The sequence below is a fragment of the Nelumbo nucifera genome, chromosome 7 (assembly GCF_055504915.1).
Source record: "Nelumbo nucifera cultivar China Antique chromosome 7, China Antique-T2T, whole genome shotgun sequence".
In the NCBI taxonomy this organism is placed as follows: domain Eukaryota; kingdom Viridiplantae; phylum Streptophyta; class Magnoliopsida; order Proteales; family Nelumbonaceae; genus Nelumbo; species Nelumbo nucifera.
The window spans coordinates 4,750,045-4,772,031 of record NC_142655.1 but is presented as its reverse complement, the minus strand read 5'-3'; the positions used below and the strand labels follow the sequence as shown (position 1 = coordinate 4,772,031).

Here is a 21,987-nt window from a genome sequence, read left to right as displayed (position 1 = left end):
AACTTGGAGTCTCATGTTTAAGGAAGGCCCATGCTGATACACACAACACAGCATTGGTTTACATCATTTGTTCAAAGCGTATCCGGACTCGTTGCTTAGTTTCCCAAAAGCCCCAAACTCGCACATACAAATTACTAGGATGCAACTAGGCCGGACCTGACTTAAACCGACTCCATCTGAACATTGAATGGGATCGGTTGGGCTATTATGACCTCAGGTTGGACTTTGTAGTAACTAGTGTACAAATATGGCGTTTAATTTACTGTTTAGGGTTTCACCAACTGATGGTGGTTCAGTTGGTAGGATCCTGATCCTGATCCTGGTATCAAATCCCGCTGCCACTGGGGGTTAAGGGAGGGCGATGGGCTACCCCCATTGTGTAGCCCCATGAAGCAAAAAAATAAAAGGGTTCCAAAACCATCTTTAAAAGGGCTTGGGCTGTATTTGGATATATCTTTGGGGATTGGAAAATCTGGGTGGAAAGATGGAACATTCTAGGGGTTTTTATGATTCAGTCCACCCTTAGGTGATTGCAGTCCAAAAATCCCAATATTCTATTGCAAGCTCAATCTACCAAACTTGGTTAACTGTGCTTGAATGGACTCAATTGTACTGCTTAAAAACTAACTATAATGTCACACTCCCATAGTCCCATCCCTAATTGCAAGCATTAACTCTACCTTCTCTGAACCAATTGATGGTGGCTCAGTTGGTAGGATCTCTCACTCGTTGTAGCAGTGACCTGGTATCAAATCCTGCTGCCACCAGATTGGTAATGCCACATTTGTGTCAGCATAATCGCCATTTCTTCTGTAATTTAATCTGCTGGGTTGGTTCAAAAATAAAGAATAAATAACTAATAGGGATTAAAATGAAGATAGCAACTATAAATACCTTCCCAAATTAACTTGGTATCCTTCCTCTTCCTGTCTCTTCTTTGTCTTTAATAGGTGCTCAGTTCTCTATGAATTAAACATTTGATATATTTACAACTCGTGCCAGCCACTACCAGTAGGGCTTGAAGTTCAAAACTGCAATTTCCACTAAACTTTGGAATTATATCAATTACAACAAAGACAAAAAATGGGGACAAAGCCTCCATAATTAATAATCAGAATTTTCATACTTTGGGCCACACATTTGATGGTGGAGCTTTCATGCATCTTTGTTGGCAGAATACAATCTCTGAATCATGATCCATCAACATCCTAGCCTAAGTTGAGGAAAAGGTGGCAATATTGGTTCATGTTGCTGCTAGAATTTTTCTGTCTCGCTGTGCTTGAGGACTTTGAATGCTTGTATTGGCAGTCCTTCCTGCAATAAGATCTACTTTATTTCAGCCACAGGGAGAGATTAACTTTGTTATTTCAGACCATCCATCAAATAATAGACATCTGTACATGGTCACCAAATTATTGATATGCATGTGCCACCCCCTAACCTGTAAACAGTGTTTCAGTGGGTTCAAAAACCAAAATGTATTATACAGTATGCATTGGTACATTACAATATTTTGAACCCTGCATCTGCGTTAGCCACAGGTTACTTCCAAGTCCATGTTAGTGACGTATCTTACCAATCATTGGTACTCTCCTGAAATGTTGCCTGAATGAGGGTTTCATTTGCCATGTTAAGACCTTTTGAACCACTACCCTTCCCCATGTAAAATTTTATAGGTTGTCTATCCCCTATCAAAACAACTATATTCAAAATCCATGCTTCACATATGGAAGCAAACACATTTGGGACCTCCATGATTCCACTGATATACCTATTCCATAAACCAAGGAAACATATTCCTCTTCCAATAAAATGAAATGAATCCATGTATGAAATTAATCTTTGATGTTTCAACCAAAATGAAGCAATAAGAAGAAATTAACCAATGACAAGCTTTAGGCCAAGAGAGTCTTTGTCAACTGACCTCCATCTTTTTCTGTTTTTCTTCTGCTACGCCATAGAAGTCTGATTGGTGTGCCAGAAAACCCTGCATCTGAACGCAGTTGTTTTTCCATGTAACGCCGGTAGGTCTCGGAGAAAAGCTTTGCATCATTGACAAAGAAAACAAATGTGGGTGGGCGAATAGCTGCCTGCAAAAAGATATATAGATAGGTCTTGATGCATGTCATATAAATACAATACATTTACCCTTATCCCCTTAAGGCAATATGGGGGGAAAATGTTCTGAAAGAGTCACCATGACTACCATAGTATAATTGCATTTAAAATGGTATTAAGCAAAGATATAGGGCTGACAAGTGTGAGAATTCAAGTTCAAGTCTGGGAGTGGCAACTTTGTGCAAAACATTCTGAAGGTTAGGTCTTTATCCAGTCTACCCCTCCAAAGACCCCAGATAGCTGGCATCAGCATTGGATAATGGCTTTTTTATTTCTTGACTTTTTTGCAAGTTGAAGGGACTAGAAGGGCCAGGGGCAGGCCAAAAAGCACAAAAGTCGAAGCAGTAATAAATGATTTAAGATTTCATAATTTAACAATGGATATGACATTAAAGAGAACAGAATGGAAAAACAGGGTTGATGCAGCTGACCCCATATACTGGAGATAAGGCCTAGATGATGATGTTGTTATTTCTTGACTTCACTTCCTAACACTTTTACTGGCACAATCTAAATTTTGAGTTATTTAACTAATATCTGTAACCAGTTATATGTCGGAAAAGTATAATCCATAGACATTATACTTCCTGATAATGGCTAAAGTAAATATTACTGCATTATATTATATAGTCATTTAAATTTGGAAAAGTTATTCCTTACATTTGAGATAATTTACACATAAGAAAACCTCTAACCTGACTTTCTTAACATATCCATGCATTTATATTTTGTACCTTTTTCTTATCAATATATATCTGTATCCATAATATGGTTCTTAGAATTTGACTTATCATAATACCCTTGTTACTGAATTCTCTCAAGCAAGCATGTGAAGATATTCTTGAAATTATTGAAAAGGAAAATGTACACTGTAATGTAGTTAAAGCACTGCCTAGTAATTGAACAGGTGATCACCTGACTGTTTTCGGTGATGATTGCTTAGGTGTCCAACTAGGAGCCAAATAACTAATTATACCCCTTTCCATATATTGATACAAGTGTGTAACCCATTTCTGTTGATAAGAATGCAGTACATGTACAGCTAAACATTAGGACTCTTTTCCTTGTTTATGGAAGTATATTATTTAAAAATTAAAATCTTGTCGTTATTTCGGAAAATCAAATGTAAATTGTGGTTTCATCATTACAAATTCAGTATGTCATTTAATAGTTTATAATTAACATGAAATTCCACAATACTTATATATGATTATATACATATTATAAAACATGTGCATATTTAATTATGATTTTTGTCACCTAGGTAACACCTAGTTTTTGTCATCTAGGCATCTAGTCTCCTTGCCGGGTCAAAACACCTTGGTGTTGTCTAGCCGTCTTAACTACAGAGGTATGCAATTATGAAAAAACGGACTTCAACATTAAATTGTTACCAGCACATGAAAGGTTGCAGTGATGCATATCGGAAGTACCTGAGTGCTATAATAAACACGTCCTCTCTTGCCACCTCTGGTCCTTGGAGGTGATTTAAAAGCCAATGCCTCATGTATCACTTGATTCAGTATGGAAGTTCCCAACCTTCTTGACCTCTCTTTCTCAACCATACTAGCAGCAGCAATGATCCTGAAGCCAAATTACTAAGATCAATCTCAAGCATGAAAGCATCTCTACAATCTTAAGATATTGAAATGGTCTTTGCTGGTTGTTTCCTCTTGTAAGTCTTTTATTTTGTGCATATCAAGACATAATGATAAAAAAGGTATCTCCCTGTCCAATTTTTATATTTTTAATTATGCCAAATATATATTCATGCCTGTTTATGCTTTTGGTCAAATGCATGCAAAGGATTGTAAGAATAAATACACACATGTATGGTAAGAAGGGAAAAATTCAATTAATGGGACACAAAGGTGACGCTTCAGGCCAGAATATACCCAGCCTAATCATATTATTCAGAGATTGAGACATGCAAGTCACATGTTGAACCAAGACCATGTTGGCTCAAGTTTGGGCAGACTGGCACACCATGAACAAACACCAAACCCTAAACTAACTAGTTATTAAACATTTTGGGTTTTGCCTTCCAATCCTGGAGAAAGCAACAAATAGGTTGACTGATCCAATCAATCATGCCACCTTTAATAAAACCAAATGACCAGGAGGTAGCTCAGAATATGTAGCACCCTGTAACGCCATTTGACAACTACAACACCTGGATACCTGCATGATGGTGTCGTGGTAGGATATCTTGTCACACTTAAATTTTTTTTTGTGTAAATTTTGCATTCTACACCTTGCCCATTCATGTCCTCGTTGAATATGGTAATATAGTTTGACAAATATATTTAGCTTTTAAGTTTCAAAATTATGAAAACCAATTAGTCAAAATCAAATATTTATTGCAATGAACTAAATTGTTTCAGGATAAAAAAGAACCCAAGGACATCAAGTTCACTTCTTGAAATCTTACCAAGAGACCTGGCTCAACTTTCATTTCCAGCACCAACTATTAAGTGACAGTGCTTAGATGACCACCAGAAAATACCTTCATATTTTATTCTCTATATTTCTTTCTTTTTCTGTTTTAATTTTATGTTGTTAAGAAGTTCTCATGGAAGGAAAATTCTAGAGAGTTCTCTCACCTTTTTCTTTGGAAAATGAAGGAATATATTCCATGTGGTTAGGAAGAGAATGTGAAGATTCATATTAATTAGATTGTAAATGGTCATAAACTTCTCGATTTCTCATGCTATTTTCTTGATGTATAAATTAGAATTTGGAAACAACATATATTTCTCCTGAGATAACAATCTCTCATTTCACTAGAAGATTTTAAAGTATTTTGTTGAATTGCAGTACTTTGTTCTTCCAGACAAAATAAATGATGAAAAACTATGCCCAAGAACTGGTCAATAGTACCAGAAAGTTTTCCTGCTAAGTGGTTGATGCATTTTTTGTCTTGGTATAAAGTGTTAAAGTTTGACAATGCAATTCCAAATGATTACTTGAATCAAATAATAAAAGTTTGATGAAAAAGGTTGTACCTAGAGAAGGTAAAACTTGAGAAGTTACTAACTGGTAAAAGGCTAAAAGAGATGGGGTAAGGATTCCTTCATGTCACATTTGTGTGAGAGACAACAAGAAGAAAACATTTTATCTTTTAGTCAGGGGGTGTTAGTGACGGTGGTAATGGGATATTTCTGAAACCAGTAGTAACGATTCAAGGAGAGTGCATAAAGGTATAATGGTGCTTCATATATATATAACATTTTGCCTGGTTTCTTGAAATCATTCCGAATGTGGTAGTTCAGGTTTAGTGTTGAAACTTGAAAGAAAGCAACAAGCCTTGCTCGTGCGAGTAGATAAACGCCTTCACGTGCGAGTGATTTGAACGTGTCTCACCACCAAACTCTCGAACTCTCTTGGCTTCTCGAACGGGTGCTTTCCCCTTTGATATGTACATTACTGTAGATTTACATTTATTGCATGGGAGGACACGTTTCATATTTATTTGTCTTTTTCTTTGCATGACTCACACTTGTCCATCTTTCCCCTTTGCTATCTCTCTTCCTTCTCCGTCTTTCTTCCTACTCTCTCAATATCTCTCTCCCTCTTTTTCCCCTTCCTCCCTCTCTCTTGAACTCTTTCCCCTCATCTCTCTCCTTCTCTGTGATTTGAACCTATTTCCTGTGTGAAGGCTCTCTGGACCGTCGACAACATTCTCCAATGTCAGAAGGTCTGTGACTTTCTCATTGCTCTCGCTTACTTCTCCATCCCTCTGGAGCTCTTCTACTTTGTTAGCTGCTCCGCCATCTTCCCCTTTTGTTGGGTCCTCACTCAGTTCGGTGCTTTCATAGTTCTCTGTGGCTTGACTCACTTCCTCACTATCTGGACCTAGGAGGTTGGTTTGATGAAAAGACAAAAAGAAGGCGAGTCAGTATGTTCATATGCTCACTAGAGAAATCCGCCAGTGTGTTGTATGCAATCTGTGCTTGGTTAAGAGAGTTATTGAGAATGAAAAAAAAAAAGGATTCAACTGTAAGTCCAAGATTGTAGGTTCTGTAAGGAAATCATGCTGTAGGATGGGGCTATTTCTGATAAAAGGCTTTAAAACTGCATTCCAAACTTAAACTGGATTTTCTTGATGACAATGCGGTGGTGTTCTATCTTAGGAATTGGATTATTCTGTTCTTTTTTGGGTGGATAATGGATGGGCTTTTGGATTTGTCACCCACAAACATATTTTACAAGGGAGCATTCTCTATACTTAGATTCACTTCAGAATAAGGTTTCTTGGGTGGCTACTCCTCCACCATAGTGGAGAGATTGTACTGGTTTATTTTAATCCCAGCACTAACAATAGTGCAGAGATTATGACTTCATCCCAGAGCCTTGGACTGATATCTAGGCTTTGAACAGGTTGTGGTGGAGGCGACTTTCAGTTTGTGATTTGATGTGGGCTATGTGACTAATGATAGTTGGAGTTTAAAGTTTAAAGACATCTCATCAACAAGGTAGGAGTCTTTGTGTCCAGAGTAATCTATTTTCAATTATTTTTGAGGTCCAAATGAATAGTTTGCCTAGAAAGGAGATAGGTATAGAGTGAGACGCATTGTACATTCCATCCTGGATAGTTTTCATCTATATTTTGGATTTTCTGCTCTAGTGTTGTGCAGGCCCTTTTGCTCCTTCAGCCCACCTCAGGGAATGGGAGTATTTATCTTCTCCTCTATCTGCCATTAATAAAATATTTCTGTTACCCAAATAAATTCTATTACTACAAGGAAAAGAAACTCTGTTGCATACCTACCGAATGAAGGCAAATAGAAACTTGATGCAGCTATAAGAAATGCTGATGCTTAACAGAATATCGGCTGGGTTTTCTTTTTTCATAAGTAAAAAGATCATTACATTTCATTGAAAACAATATTGATAGGCACTGTTACAAGCATCCCAAAAGGAGGCATGAGATGCAGCCTCCCTATTAATTCAAAGTTAGCACTGTAATTACAATTGCGCCCAATACAACTGATCCCTAATTACCCCTTGCTTTGCTAACACATCAGCCAATGCATTTGCCTCCCTTCCCACCCATTGTATACTTAGATTCAACTGGGTTTTAGTAGACAGCAGAATTTCTTCAGTTCTTTTTTATCAGTAACTTTAATTTTCATTAAAAATAAAAACATCAAGCAGTTTCTCCATTTCTCTCTACCCTCCAAGGAAAAACAAAAAACATTCACTGAAATGTTGGACAGCTTTCTCAATTGTGCAATGGCTTATTTGAGATGACAATTTCTATGGGGGATCCTCTTGTACTTTTATTCCAAATCTAATAAAATTACCTTACCTTTTTCAGAGAGAGAGAGAGAGAGAGAGAACTCAGTAAAACAGCAATTTAAACTGTAAAAGAACATTCAGAAGAAATATAGCATCAACATACATACTTTTCAACACTGTTTCCAGTTGTTGCAGTTGAATAAACAATTGGTGCCCAATCAAGAATGCGGAGCTTCTCCCTAACATCTTGCTCATAGTATGTTGCAGTCTTCTGGTCTTTGTTTGGAATTGTATCCCATTTGTTTACAACAATCACGCATCCCTTCCCTTCTTTCTCAATTCTTTCAGCAATCCTGCAATCCTAGGGCATAAAGATAAATAAGAAACTCCATTACATTGAATTAGGAGATAAAAAATCAATGATATGTAATCTGAAAAAAAAAATGAGACTAGTCATATTATTACGACTTAAATGTTATGGTACACTTAAGAGAACCTTATGGGGCAATTATCAAACAAACATATTTTTTTTAGTGAGTATCAAATGTACACACAAAATAAGTAGTAAGTTGTCAGGAAAATAGCCAAAGAAATGCAACATTTAACAAGATCACCACTTCAGTATCCACAACTGCCAATGGTCAAATTGTTTCTAGCATGAGTCTTTAGTCATAATCACCTTTTTTTGATCAATAAAAAATAACTTTCACTAAGAATAATAGAAATCATTGTCAACTATGCAGTTGCTTAGATTGATGCTGTAACTGACCTCTATTGTAAGGTGGTGATAAGATTAATTAAAAATAAGCATAATTTCTTTAATGTAACATAAGCAGAGAAAAGAAACATATGTGAAGATACAGATGGTCCTAAAATGTCTAAATGCAATACAATTGATGAGAACTGAAAATTAAACTTTAGGAATAGTGGTTGTTGCAAATGGCTTTAGCTTCTCTAATATGGTATCTCACAAGACCTCCCTATCCACCCAATTACCTCTTTGAAATCTCCTTCAACCTCTAGTCTCTCATAGCCGATGGAAACAGACAGCCCAATCCTTTAAATAAAGAGAACAACTCAGACTGAATTGAATTTCCATTGCCAATAGGGCAATAGGACCTGACACCTGAGTATATTAGAAAGATTTCACCATCTTGATTCCTAAAGCCAAGCCCTTCTTTTTTTTGTTTTACTATTTTTTTGAAAGGTCTCCTAAAAGCCCCTCTTATGCCTGATCAGGGGCGGAGCTAGAATTTTTTCTTGAGGGGGGCCAAAACCTAAATAACATGGATTGGGGGGGGGGGGGGCAAAAGCTAGGAAACACGGGTAAGGGGTCAAAATATAAGTGGAATTTAAATGGGTTTTATGGGAATTTTGAAGGCATAGGGGGGGCATGGCTCCCCTCCGCCACCCTTGGCTCCACCCCCGTGCCTGATCTTCCTAGGATTTCCCAATCTGTAGCTATCAAAATTAAGCTTGATGTGAATAAATTGAGGGGGAGAGTGGGAGACCAAGAATAGACATCACTCTTCTGGATGAAGAAGGGGGCACCATATTCCATCTCTGAATTATGCCATCTGTACCAAAAAATGTGGAATTCTTCTACTATTTTTAGCCAATATGCTGCTCTTACTATAATGTTTTCAGTCCCAGTGTCTTTCCATGGGACAACTCATCAAATATTTGAGCATTTCTTTCTTCTGACACTGACCATAAAAGAACTGCAGCTCTAAGACATCATCATGATCTTACCTCATCTTTTAGGATAAAATAAAAAAATTATAGCCTAAAGAAGCTATTAATCTGAGCTAACAGAGCCACCTTACACCACAAAGATAGGGAAAAATGCTCCCAAATTCTATTAACAAAGGAGCAGGAGAATAGCAAATGATAAATGGTTTAATAGGCTTGCTTACAAAGGATGCATCTATAAGGAGAAAGGGGGCAGTTCAGTTATCTTCTTTGGAGGGCTTCTTAAGGATTGATTTTAAGATGAATTACCTCCTAGCAAATGGTAAGTAGTTCCTCTCTTTGTTATTTTTGTGATCCTTTTTTTTTTGGTAAACATCTTATTTTTGTGTACATGTCTATATATTTGGAGTCTACATTTTGCACTAGTTATGTTTAGTTAACTAGGGTAGATAGACAAGGAGGTATGTCATGTATGGTTTATGGGTAAACACAGGAGTATAAATAATGGAGAAATTAAGATCTTTTGCTAAAGGATATACCACCACAACCATTTTCCATATATATTTTAGTTATTGAGAAGTAAAAGACTGGATGGGTATTGACCATGGCAATAGAATGGGTTGAATGAATGCAAAGGTGTACTTCTGGAGATGTATCGTTGATACATACCAATTGAACTGAAGGGATAATTTTATAAGGTCGCTATAAGAATAGTCACACTTCATAAAATAGAATGCTGGGTACCCAATTAACAAGGTCCATAGAATCAGGATAGCTCGGAAGTTGAACATTTGGCAAGACTATGAAGGACAAAATAAATAGAGAATGATTTCATGGAAATCTAAGGTAAGTCCCAATAGGTGATGGGATGAGGGGTCATCATCTAAGATTTGGTCCCATGTATTGGAGATAATTGACTGAATACATGGAATGCAGTAGTTGCACCATAAGCTATACTTTAATGTTATATGCATCATACTGTCAGTAAGCTAAGCATTGCATTTTAACTTTTCCACAGAAACAAACTACAAATTTCAACTATTTCAAGAATAAAGCTTCAGCTGACTTTTGTGTAGAAATGCTAGCTATCAGAATTTGTCATGTATGCAGAGATTATGCAATAACACTAAACAAACAAGAAAACCTGTCAAAATAAGATACCTAGAAGCAGAAACAGTAAATCTTAAGGTCCACACAAACTTTGAGACACTAGAAATTAGTAATTCCTATATCACAATAGATACAAGAGCACAGGCATGTGCTGAAAAGACTAAGTGATCAAGAAATGGTTGATTTTGTAACTGAAGACATTGCATTCAACACAACAGCAAGTCATATCTGCTCCTTAGAATAATTATTTATAATAATTAAATTATTGGCATGGGAAAGACAACTTTCCTTCATATATTAGCATATGTTGCACTCGATCAAAGGAAGAAAAAGTTTCATACATGTTTATTGGTGAGAAGCATTATAGATAGTCTACATCCAGGCATAGCTTCTATAATCAAGCCATTATGGGCAAAGTACCTGTTCTGTTATACAGGCGATGGCCTCAATAACAAGAGCCACAACATCTGAACGTCGAATGGCACGGAATGCTCTGTTCACAGATAAGGCCTCTGTGGTGCTGCCTGATGAAGCTACAGCTGCTCTCCTTCTAATACCCGCAGTATCAATAAGGCGGAACTTCTGCAAATGTTTCTAGCAAATCATGATTCTGAGAAACTAGAATAAGAAACAACTGTCATATACTGTAAGCCCTTCCCTGCTCCAGTAAACTGACTAATAAGATTCTGAGAAACTAGAATAAGGAACAACTGTGAGATACTGTATGCCCTTCCTTGTTCTAGTAATCTAACATAAATACTTTAGTGGAAAAATACCTAAAGGGAGCTAATTTGCATGTATCTGTGCCCATGCCGGAGCAAAAACTGGTTGTCATTTAAGGAAACTAAATTTCATACTTGACTTTGTATTTGTTTAATGTTACAAATTGCTAGAAGCTTAAACGTCACCTCATATATACAAGGTTATCACTCCCCTTATCTTAAATTTGAATAGATGGACTCAAATAAGCATGAGAGCATGAAATTACTGTGCACATGTGACATTCATGACCATAAAAGCAACTCCAATTTTCAAGGCTTTGACAAAAAGGAATCCAAAGACGAAATCTGAACTCAGAAAATGTTGTCAAAGGTAAAGGTAATATTAGAGATTTTAACATGATAATGCAATATAGCTTCCCATCTATGTCACATGAAAAGTTCAAAATAGATTCCTCATCCATGTTAGACACTACAATATTATAAATTCCATGTCTGACACCTTGTTCATGCTGTGTCCATAACTCATATCATGTCTATAACTCTATATAACATGGGGAATACATTGCATAGCTGAATAGAACAAATTGTGCACCATATCAATAAGTTGAAGTGATCTCCCAAGATGCCCAGATACAGATATGGATACATGAAATGGGGATGCACTTCTTTTTCTATAGGGATCCATTATGTAGATGTGGGTACGAATTTACCATTTAATATGGTGGTACTGCACCTTTATAATTAGTTTTTAGGCTAAACGTCATTTCTAGAAACTTGCAATGTTGTCAAGCTTAATCAGATATCCAAAATACCACAATTTTTCCATGGTATGATCAGTTAAAATATAACTAATATTTTTAGAAGTGTTATGCCATAAATTATCATGCTTACATAGTATCCAGTGCTAAATCAGGTTACATATCATGTTCTATATGGGTAAGCTGAGCATGTATAGGATCTGCACATGACAGATGATCACTGGGTAAGATGGAGACAGATTGTTGTTTGGTTTTGACACTTCATGGTTTCAGGTGCAGAGCAATCATTGGGATACAAATTTGTTTTCTTTTGCCCCTTACAAGTGCACCATACACTGCAGATATGGAACATTGTGTCTTTGGTATGGGTCTCCCATTGGTCAGTATAGGTTAGTTTCATGTATGACATTATGAGGCACTTGGTATAAAGAAAAAAAATTACCCTTGGCATTTTACTTCAGGTGCAACATATCTAAATTAATTTTTCAGTTTTCCTCACTACATATGCATTCCATTAATTGACATTATCCATTCAATGAACTTGAAGTTAATTCAGGGAAAGATGGAAACTATGGGTGAAACCTACTAAAGTTCCATAAGCCCCATCTAGGATTTTGATGAAATTTTGCCCAGAATTCCTTGCTGGCAGACCCAAGAATGTTCAATATATCAGTTTTGATTTGATTCTTCACTGATGAAATCCCTTAGCCTTCCTCTCAGGCTACCATGGTGGATCATGTTTATCTAACCAGGTTGCTTCTGCATCAACCATCAACCAACAATAGAGTCTAGATATGTTTTAAGAAATATCACATCGAAATTCTTATAATTCTATGCCATATTGGTTCACATGCTTGCATACAAGAAGAGATTATGTAAGTTTGTTGCTATCCTGATTTCAATCAAGTGAAGTGTGGCTATATTGAGGCTTTCAGCAGGTCAGTGTTGACATAAGTCATTCATACAACATCGGATAATTCTGGTAAAGTTAATTATCAACAAAGACTTCCAACCAGCAGGGCATATTTTAGTAGCAAGCTAACCTGACCATCTGGTGCAGTAAATTCAGTATCAATAGCATCACGAGTAGTTCCACTGATTGGGCTAACAATCGTTCTATCCTCTCCAAGTAATGCATTTAAAATGCTACTTTTACCAACATTTGGACGGCCAACAATAGCAATAGCAGGAACATAATTTTCTTCTTCACTGGGAATTTCTACGCCCTGCATGGGTTAAAGATGCTTTAGCATTAACATGAAAGGATATGCACATAATTATTAATGTTATAACAGGCAAAAGAGGAGTGAAAGTCTGTGCCTTTACCAGTGCAGGTAGATACTTGTAAGTGATGAATGAAGTATTTACTGAAGGATGTTGAGAAGGTAGCTAATGGGTTAAGGAATATAAGTTATCAACAGGAAAAGCAGTGGTGGCTCTGGTAGGGAAGGACTCCATCCTCATATGAGAATTTTTTTCCCATAAGTTGTCATGGTTTCTGATCTATCATGGAAGAAATCTAAATTTTCGTTCTTTTGACCAGTGATCCCTAAAGTAGGGATTTTGTTGTGTGGATCCCATGGGTATTGGTAGACAATGGAGGTGGGGACTTAGTAAAAGGGTCAGAGGATTTGTTGAGGTTTAGACAGTCATGCTAGTTGGTTGGGTACAGTTATAGGCTTCTTGTCTCTAGTCTGAAGGCTGGCTCTTCCAACATCTGAAATCATGGCTTGATCTTCTCTCAGGAACCTTCTGGGTAATCATGGATCACTTTTCTGAAGTTATATGGGCATTAATTTGTACATTTTTGTATACTAACCAACTTGGAGTTTTTTTTTTTCATATACAGGGTGTTCAATAAACACTTCTCTTGCTGCAAATACTCTATTTTGTATACTAACCTATGTTATCAGAAGCAGATAAATTGATTCTGATGTTGCATCAAGTAGTTTCACAATAAGGAATTTGGTTCTAGTAGCCCAAATCATTATTGGGACTATAAGGGATCAATGATACCATAGCATGCCCCCTTGATTAAAACTGTTACAATTGGTGTACCAGATTTAGGAATGGTGAAATCCTGATAACAGTCAGAACAATCATAGAATAAGAATCTTTTGTATGGTGCAAACACACTAGTAATTTGGATGGCCCTTAGGCTGTGTTTTGTTCTTTTTGTGCTTGTTTGTACATCCACTCATGTACACCACCACCACCCTTTTTAGCTATTATTGAATGAATATACATGCTACCTCTTCTCAAAAAAAAAAAAAAAAAGATAAATACATAAATAAATCATACGATCATAATATGTGTTTATGGAATCAAATACCTCAACTTTTTTCAGTTCTGAACAAACAACATCAAGAAGTTCTCCGGTTCCTGTCCCTGATACAGCAGATAACGGAAGTGGAGAAAACCTGGTTCATCAATAAAAAATGTGTGTACTTTTATCAGGACCACACAGATTATGAAAATAGGCAATATGAAGTTGCATTTTTCCAATCTCGGAACCAGATCAATAGATGCCATTTTCAGAGACTAATGAATAGTTAATGCAGCAAAAAGAAGCCCTATATAACAGTTGCAGAAAAAAAAACATGCCAAGATAAAAGGTTATGCATCCACAAATTGTTGTATGCATCAACCATCTATATGGACTATGTCCACATTGGATGCATTCTGCGTGTTGTCCAGTTTTACTACTGCATGTTTGATGTCCATAGGCTCTTTGCTTGACATGTAATTTGGTATTCAAACAATCACAGAGGGTTAGATGCCACTGGGTGTAACCAGATAAATATGATCAACACTAGCATTGTAATATCCACCAAATTGAATCCACAATAATAACTTGAGAATTATTTAGTATTTTCTTGATAAATGATTATTGTAATTAAACTGAGGGCAAATTTCCCTTGGGGAAGAGGCAATTATGTTGGAACAAAAACAAACTTAACATTTACAAATGAACCCTCCTTTTATAAGCTAAAAGAAGAATAAAAAATGATGCTGTCACACACCCTTTGAAACTGATCCATCCTAAAGCCTACAAAATTTTTGAGTCACAGCCCATTGTACAAGTCTTTTCATGACTAATCCAGTATAGCAAATAGTTCAAAAAGCTTCGGGGCAGCAGGCCATGGAGATACTAAAGAAAACTCAAACCTCAAACATTCAGTATGTACAGAAACAATGTTGATGCAGAGTTAAAATGTTGAAGTAGATGAATATTTGTAATAGGCCTCACAAACCATCTTTGGTCCCACAATCCAACTCAAGCCCATAATACCTGCTAGCCCATGGACTTAGAGGAGGTACAAGTTCATGATATCTTCAAGTGAAACGCAAGGATGACAAGCTTATGCCCATTACTGCAAGCCCAATTTGATGGCATGCATGCTAGTTGTCCAAGTCACATGGACCTATATGTAGAATATTCTCTTAAATCAAACCTTACAGATTTGATGTCTCTGCAAATATTTAGATAGCCCTAAAAATTTAGATAGGACATTGCAGGGTCTTTCTAGTTGCAAGTAATTTCTTAACATTTAGGAAAATGAATGTTGGATGGATCTCAAAGACATTTAGTGCATTTTCCATACAAGATGTGTAAAAAGCAGGTTCCTATTTAAGACAACAAATGAATGATTTATTTTCAGTTTATTACTTGTTACTTGTTTGTTTCTGACACTTAACTCTTGAAGATGCCAATTCCTTCAAATCCAGGTGCCAACTCCTAGATTTTCTTGTTGGTTCTGGTTCTAGTATGACTTGTATTTTCTTCCTTCATTTCTATGATATTCCGTTAAACTTCCTCTTTTTTATATATATAAATGAACTCTCTTTTTACTGATAAAAGAAAATTCTTTATTTATTTGGGGTCATAGCCCACGGGGTCAGGGGACTCAGTGATGGCAGATCTACTCCTATAGGCACCGCAAAAGTCATTCTCTATGGGCTACAAGGGTCCTCGTTAAAGGATATATCCAGATTGTTGTTGATAGGATGCATGAGAGATTCAGATGATCTTGGAGGCTCAGTTGTCATATGAAAGATGTATGATCTCTGACTGCCAAAATGAGCCCCTCTCATTTAGATGGGTGTTCAGATTTCCAAGTTCAATATATGCCAATGATAGTCTTGTTGGGAGGATGGGGACAGAAATCAATTGCATCATGACTTCACTAATGCTTATTGAACTGAAAACATGACAAGAGACATGGAAGAAATATCTAACCCCAATGACCAAAATTCAGATGCCTGCATGATTCCTTTGCGTGGAGATTCACATTTGTTCACAGCAAGAATAATACTTTTGTTTGAATAGTTCTTACGGAGCCAGTCTGCTATTTCCATGTCAGCTGCTGTTAGACCTGCCTGTTCAGGATTCATTATATCATCTTTGTAGCATTGAATGAAATTTATTAGACCAATCATGAAATCAAGAACCAAACAAACTAATAAACAGATTTAGAGAGAAAGAGATTATTGTTCTTTACAAACACCAAAGTTTCAGATCATAACATCCAGGAAATGGTTGGCCAAAACTATAAACAACTCTTGCTATAGTCTAACATGAACTCAAATAATTAACTATCCAATGTCCAGGATTTGTTGGCACTTTACATTTGCATGTTTAACTAGGATTACTGAAAACGTTTAGTAGGGGTCATTACTTGGTTTAATGATAAAATCTGTGGCCAACAAGTGTAAGAGTGCAAGTTTATTATGCCTGAGAGCAGCCATTTTTTGCAAAAATACAAGATATTAGGTCATTATCCAGTTAAACCCTCCCAAGATAGTTTGGATCTGCTAACCACAAAACGCTGGCCATCCTGGCTACAAGATACTACAGCTGCACACCAGGAACATCTTCCCATGAATAACACCATAAAGTCCAAGAGATGTTCCCAATGTGCAACTATAGGGTCTTGTGGTCAGCAGATCCGGACTCCTCCCAAGATCCCAGATAGCAGGGACCATAATTGAGTAAAGACTTGAGGATGTGTTAACTATTCTGGATGAAAGATATTGAGAGTTTTGGAAGGAGGAAAGTCCAAAGAAAAATTTTCAGTTAGACATTTTTACATTGCTCCTGAAAGAGAGGCAATTGATGCAATTGACTTGGGTGACATTCAGGGATGGTATATTTCTCTTCTATTAAGGCATTCATTAGGCTGCTTTTTCTTAACAGGTCCACTATTGATCATCTAAATAATAGGAGAATGCAACTTTGTAACAGATGCATCATGTGGAAATCTGCCGAGGACAGAGTGTCATCTTTCTTTATTTCTAGAGTATCTCTTTCCTTAGGGAGCTCTTTTGCTCTCTTTTAGAGAAACCCAAGATGAAATACTAAACTATTTTGAGTCACAAGCTTCTTCATGGGGCCTTCAGAACCTCAAATCTTATGTTATAGGCCTTTTGAGGTAGATGGATTTTCTTCCCCTTCATTGTGCCATTACTTAGAATTCAAGGAGGACAGTACTTGAGATTTGCATATCTTCTGTTTCATTATTTTCATATATTTTCCATGATTTTGGACATTTCTTTTCCACATCCTTTAGAAGTTCCAATGAGGTGATTTATTCACTTTACACAAGTATCATAGATAGGTCTTGTTTATGCAAGACCATTTTATCAAAAGGGAAAGAAACAGAAGTACAGAAAAGCAGCTTGCTATAAATTATCAAGGAAACGATATAATAGTTTGACAATACCTGGCCATCAACAAGAAATATTATAACTGATGCTTCTTCAACAGCTGCAGTAGCCTGTCTTTCAATCATTGAGGGCATCCTAGCAACAGCGGCCTCCCTAGAGGCAAGTGGAATTTCATCCATACCAATGGTTTTTGTAATAGCCAATTCATCCATTACATTAGCCTGTGATTTTGAAACAGTGAGAACACCTCCAGTATCTACTACCATGAATTCATGGTCTCCCCAAAATGATCTGCCATACAAGCGGTCTCTAGTAACACCAGGTTCATCCACTACTATTGCTTTATTACCCTACAAGCATTTCATAGTAACTTTAACTCTCAAACTAATAAAGTTAAAAATAAAAGTTAAATTCCTATTCAACTATTAAAAGGTATACGGATAGACAAAATTAAGAAATAAAATTGATGAAAATAGAAAATACCCCCACAAGACGATTAAATAATGCTGATTTTCCAACATTTGGCCTTCCAACAATGGTGACCCTTGGAAGAAGATGATCAGGGATCTGCAGGTAGAACATAGAAGGTCTGTGAATCATAGGCATCAAAGTTATGCTACTCCCAAATAATAATGGGATTCTTTTTAAGTACCAAAGTGACTACCAAATATTATGCAAATAAGAGATAACCAATTAAATAACATACCATGTAAGGAGTCTAATATCTAAGATAATCATCATTTGATAATTTCTCACTACTTCAACCCATGTCCTTTTTGATCTGCCTGCCCCTAGCTTTTCTATCCAACTTAATTAGCAATAGATCACTCCTTACTGGTTTCATAGATGGTCTTCTCTGGATGGTCCAAAACCATCTAGTCTACTTTCCCTCATTTTATCACCTATTGGAGCTACTCCTAGGTTCCCTCATGAACTCTTAAATTTTCAAGCTCTCAATCCCAAGGTTATTTGGCATTTCAGCATATATATATATATATATGATTATATCATGACCAATCTGATTCAATTGCAACCATCATGTGTCATCTACTGAGAAGATGCTGAGAGAGGAGCAAAATTTAAAAGAAAAAAATTTTCAAACTGGAAGAGTAGCAATCCTCATTTATGCACATCCATGTTTATCTGCTTTTTCTTTTTGGGGTGGGGATGTAACAATATCACACTCATTAACACAATTGTAGTTGCAACCAGGTTCTCTTCAAACCTAGAGTTAGTATAGTTTATTTAACTTGGAAACCCTCCATTTCTCTAGTAACAATACTTCCTGTTGATATCCTATAGCATTGTGTGGAAGGGATTTTAATCTTTTTTGTTTTTTTTTTTTTTAATGAAGGGGCTAACTTGTAATTCCATTAGTATAAAATGGTTACATGCAATTTTTCCACCTTCAACATTCAACTCTTTTCTCCTATCTTCTCCTTTCTCTTTTTCATTAAATCGTCAAAAATCATCAAAGACACTTGCAACTTGGTACCAGAGTTCTCAAGCACTGTCTTACCTTGTTATTCCTAGGACTACCAAACAGTTCACTCAATGTTCATGTATCTAAGATTCTTGATGTGAATAGTTGGTTACAGACCAGGCAGTTAACTTAATTGGTGTGTTTAGAGTTCTCTTTTCTGCAGTATACTCAATTGGTCATCTCATCTAGATCAAGATTTTGGCTTCACTCCCTTTATCACCGAATACTATTGTCTATAGCAATCAAAATAGTAGCAATATGAAACTTACTAACGTGTTATAAAAACATATTTGTTAGAGAAAACCAATGGATGAACATTTTCCAGGAAGGCAGGAAATAAATGCTTACTAACATTTTTACTGGAACTTTTCGGCCTCCTTTTCTTGCCACTTTGCTTTTGACCATTTGTCACATCTTCTAAAAGAATCAGAACATAAACAGGTTAATTTTTTTTTTTTTGGATCAATATAAACAGGTTAAAATTCACGTCTCAAGTTGACAATATAAAAAAAAAAGGACAAAAACTCGTCTCTTGTAATTATTTTCTTTCTTTCCCTTGTTGTAACCAAAAAGATGGACAACAAAAAATAACAAACCAAGCAAGAAGCAACGAAACAGTTACTTGCATTTTTCTTAAAACAATATATAACATTTCATTCGCATGTAACTATGGAAATTCACATGCTTCAATTTATGAGGCACCAAAACACAGAGATATTAAACTTGAGCATGAAACAATTGCATAAACGTGGATATCAATTGGTGACATAAGTAACCATTAGCTCCGTTTGTGTCAGATGCTTTTCTTTTTCCTTAGGCTCAGTTTGGAAGGAGTACAAATACAAATATGTACAGTGCAAATACATACAAAATACAAGGTTTTGCACTCTACAAATTTGTATTTGTATTCCTTCCAAACTGAGCCTTACCAAAATTCGAGGGAAAAGCATTTCCAACTGAAGGTGTACAAAGAATAAATAAATAAATAAAAATAAAAAATAAAAAACCTCAGTATGTCAATGTCAGCCTATACGAAGTAAAGAATAATTTGCTCGGATGGTGTTGATGACGACACAAAGTAAAGCAGAGGAAATATATATAAAGAACTATAAATTTTAGCACGTAAACAAGCGAATTATCTAATGAGATGAAAATACCAAAAATATGAAAAACATAATTTGCTTAGTGCGTCAAAGTTAAAATACCAATTGTTAGCTCACTCGATAGAGAGAATGCATACTCTCTAACAGCATCTTTTGCCTCCTTTTCGAATTCTTCAATATCAAAGGAATCAGTAACAGCATAATCTGTTTCCTCATCAAAAACACCATCAGAGTCTCCCACTTCTTCCTCCTCCTCTTCTTCCCTTTGGGCAAGAAATTCACGTTCACATGACCGGAAAACTCTCTTTGGACGATTCCGGCATAGCTTCAGGTTAGATTTTTCGACGCAGGAGAGATTGGATGAAGAATTAAGATAGAAAAATGGTAATAAATTCGAATTTGAATTTCTGTATGGAAATTGAGGAGAAAAAGAGGTCGTAGAGATTTTTGAGACCCTAGAAGTGGTAGAAGTGAAGGAAAATCTTTCACACAGAGAAGAAAATGTACAGAGCTCGCGGACTGACATGTTGAGCCTTCTTAGCAACGAGAGGATGGTGGTTTTGCAATTTTATCCTCTCCCGGGCTCTCAAAGGCGGGGAATTATGAAGGTGCGCATACCTCCCATAGGGATCCATTTAAAAGCGTGCACCCGAATCCGGATTTGCTACTCGCGCTCCTCAGACCAATCTCACAGCACTTGAAGATCCTTAGACCAATCTCACAGCACTTGCAGATGTACATCTGGAATATCTCCGTACTTGTAAGTCATCATTCACGTGAGATGTTCCCAATGCACGGCTGCAGCGTGCTGTAAGGTTGGTGTGAACACTGTCGACATAAAACTTCACTCCGGTTTAGTTTGAATGATGACTTACAGCATACATAATCAATGTGAATACTATATTAATTTTATCCATATAAAACTTTACAGTAAAATGTCATTAATGCATTTTTATATAAATGTCATTAATGTATTTTTATATTGATGACGTTTTAAAATGGATCCAAACAAAGCCTTAGTAAAGGTTCCATGAAGTGTGATTTTATATTTAATAAGTTGTATTTACCAATTATCATTATGTGCAGTCAATTTTGTTGCATGATGCAGCAGTGATGCACCAGACATGATGGACCTTCTAATTACTTGTGAGCATAATCCATTGCCAATAAAGTGATAACTTGGGCAAAACTTTTCCAGGTTATGTACTTGCTAGAAAGCACAAAGACTAATAAAATTTCTCTTTAATATGTGGGCATCCAGATTGTCACATACCAGCAAATTTAGGTTTCATGATTATGAGCTCCCAAGTTATAATGGTCAAAGTTTATAGCATTTATAAAAGAAAAAAAAAATCAAAAAGCACAGTTTTTTTTAATGGTAAAAGATGAGCTACACAAGCATGGGGGTAGCTCTTCCCCTTAAATATGCATCACAAATAAAAATAAAGTCACAAAACCTAAAGGCTAAACTCTCTACTAGACTCCCGGTTGTTTAGAGCTTTACGAACTAACCAATCAGCTGCTTGATTTGCTTTCCGATATGTATGCTCGAATTTGATATTTAAGTTGAATAAGTCGACAAGATTCCGACATTCCCTGATGATGCATTCCATTCTCCACGGGGGCGAGAATCTACCATTGAGGCAGTCGATTACCATTTGAGTCTCTTTCGATGGTAATTTGCTGGTCCCTGTAGTTGATTGCAATATTAATGGCCTCCGAAGCTGCCCAAGCTTCTGCACGGTTAATTGTCGAAATTCCAATCCTAAGAGCTTTGGTCTCAAGGACTTTGCCTTGATGGTTCATAGCAATACACCCAATGGCACAGTTGCCACTATTTGAGAAAGAAGCATCAAAGTTAATCTTGATGCAATCAGGTTTAGGCCTGAACCACTCAACATGAGTTAAAAGTTTACTGTTAATGTTAACCATACAAGTAGAGATCTCTTTAATTTCATTCCAGTAGACTAAAGCTCTACTAATAATAATCTCAGCATTACTAACTAAACCATTAAAACATTTATTGTTTCTATTCTTGCAGATGAACCAAGAAACACAAGCAAATTTTTCTCTAATGAAATTATCCTTGAAGT

The 21,987-nt window shown here is 36.3% G+C and overlaps 1 protein-coding gene across 3 annotated transcripts; it reads right to left on the bottom strand.

The window, feature by feature from the left end:
* Positions 1–842: 842 nt before the first annotated feature.
* Positions 843–20,513, bottom strand: EMB2738 (GTP-binding family protein). Of its 3 annotated transcripts, none has more exons than XM_010259016.3 (12): positions 19,997–20,513; positions 19,144–19,205; positions 17,792–17,875; positions 17,365–17,658; positions 15,882–16,021; positions 13,974–14,061; positions 12,685–12,867; positions 10,582–10,743; positions 7,527–7,720; positions 3,552–3,702; positions 1,925–2,090; positions 843–1,326 (listed from the first exon to the last, which is right to left on the bottom strand). In XM_010259016.3, exons 1-12 carry the CDS (start codon positions 20,418–20,420, stop codon positions 1,244–1,246), a joined length of 2,031 nt encoding a protein of 676 aa, XP_010257318.1. In that variant the 5' UTR covers positions 20,421–20,513; the 3' UTR covers positions 843–1,243. The 3 variants fall into 3 exon arrangements, with proteins under 3 accessions (XP_010257318.1, XP_010257317.1, XP_010257319.1); XM_010259015.3 differs by having other exon boundaries at positions 19,144–19,208; positions 19,997–20,512; XM_010259017.3 differs by having other exon boundaries at positions 843–1,314; positions 19,144–19,208; positions 19,997–20,511.
* Between the last annotated feature and the right edge of the window lie 1,474 nt (positions 20,514–21,987).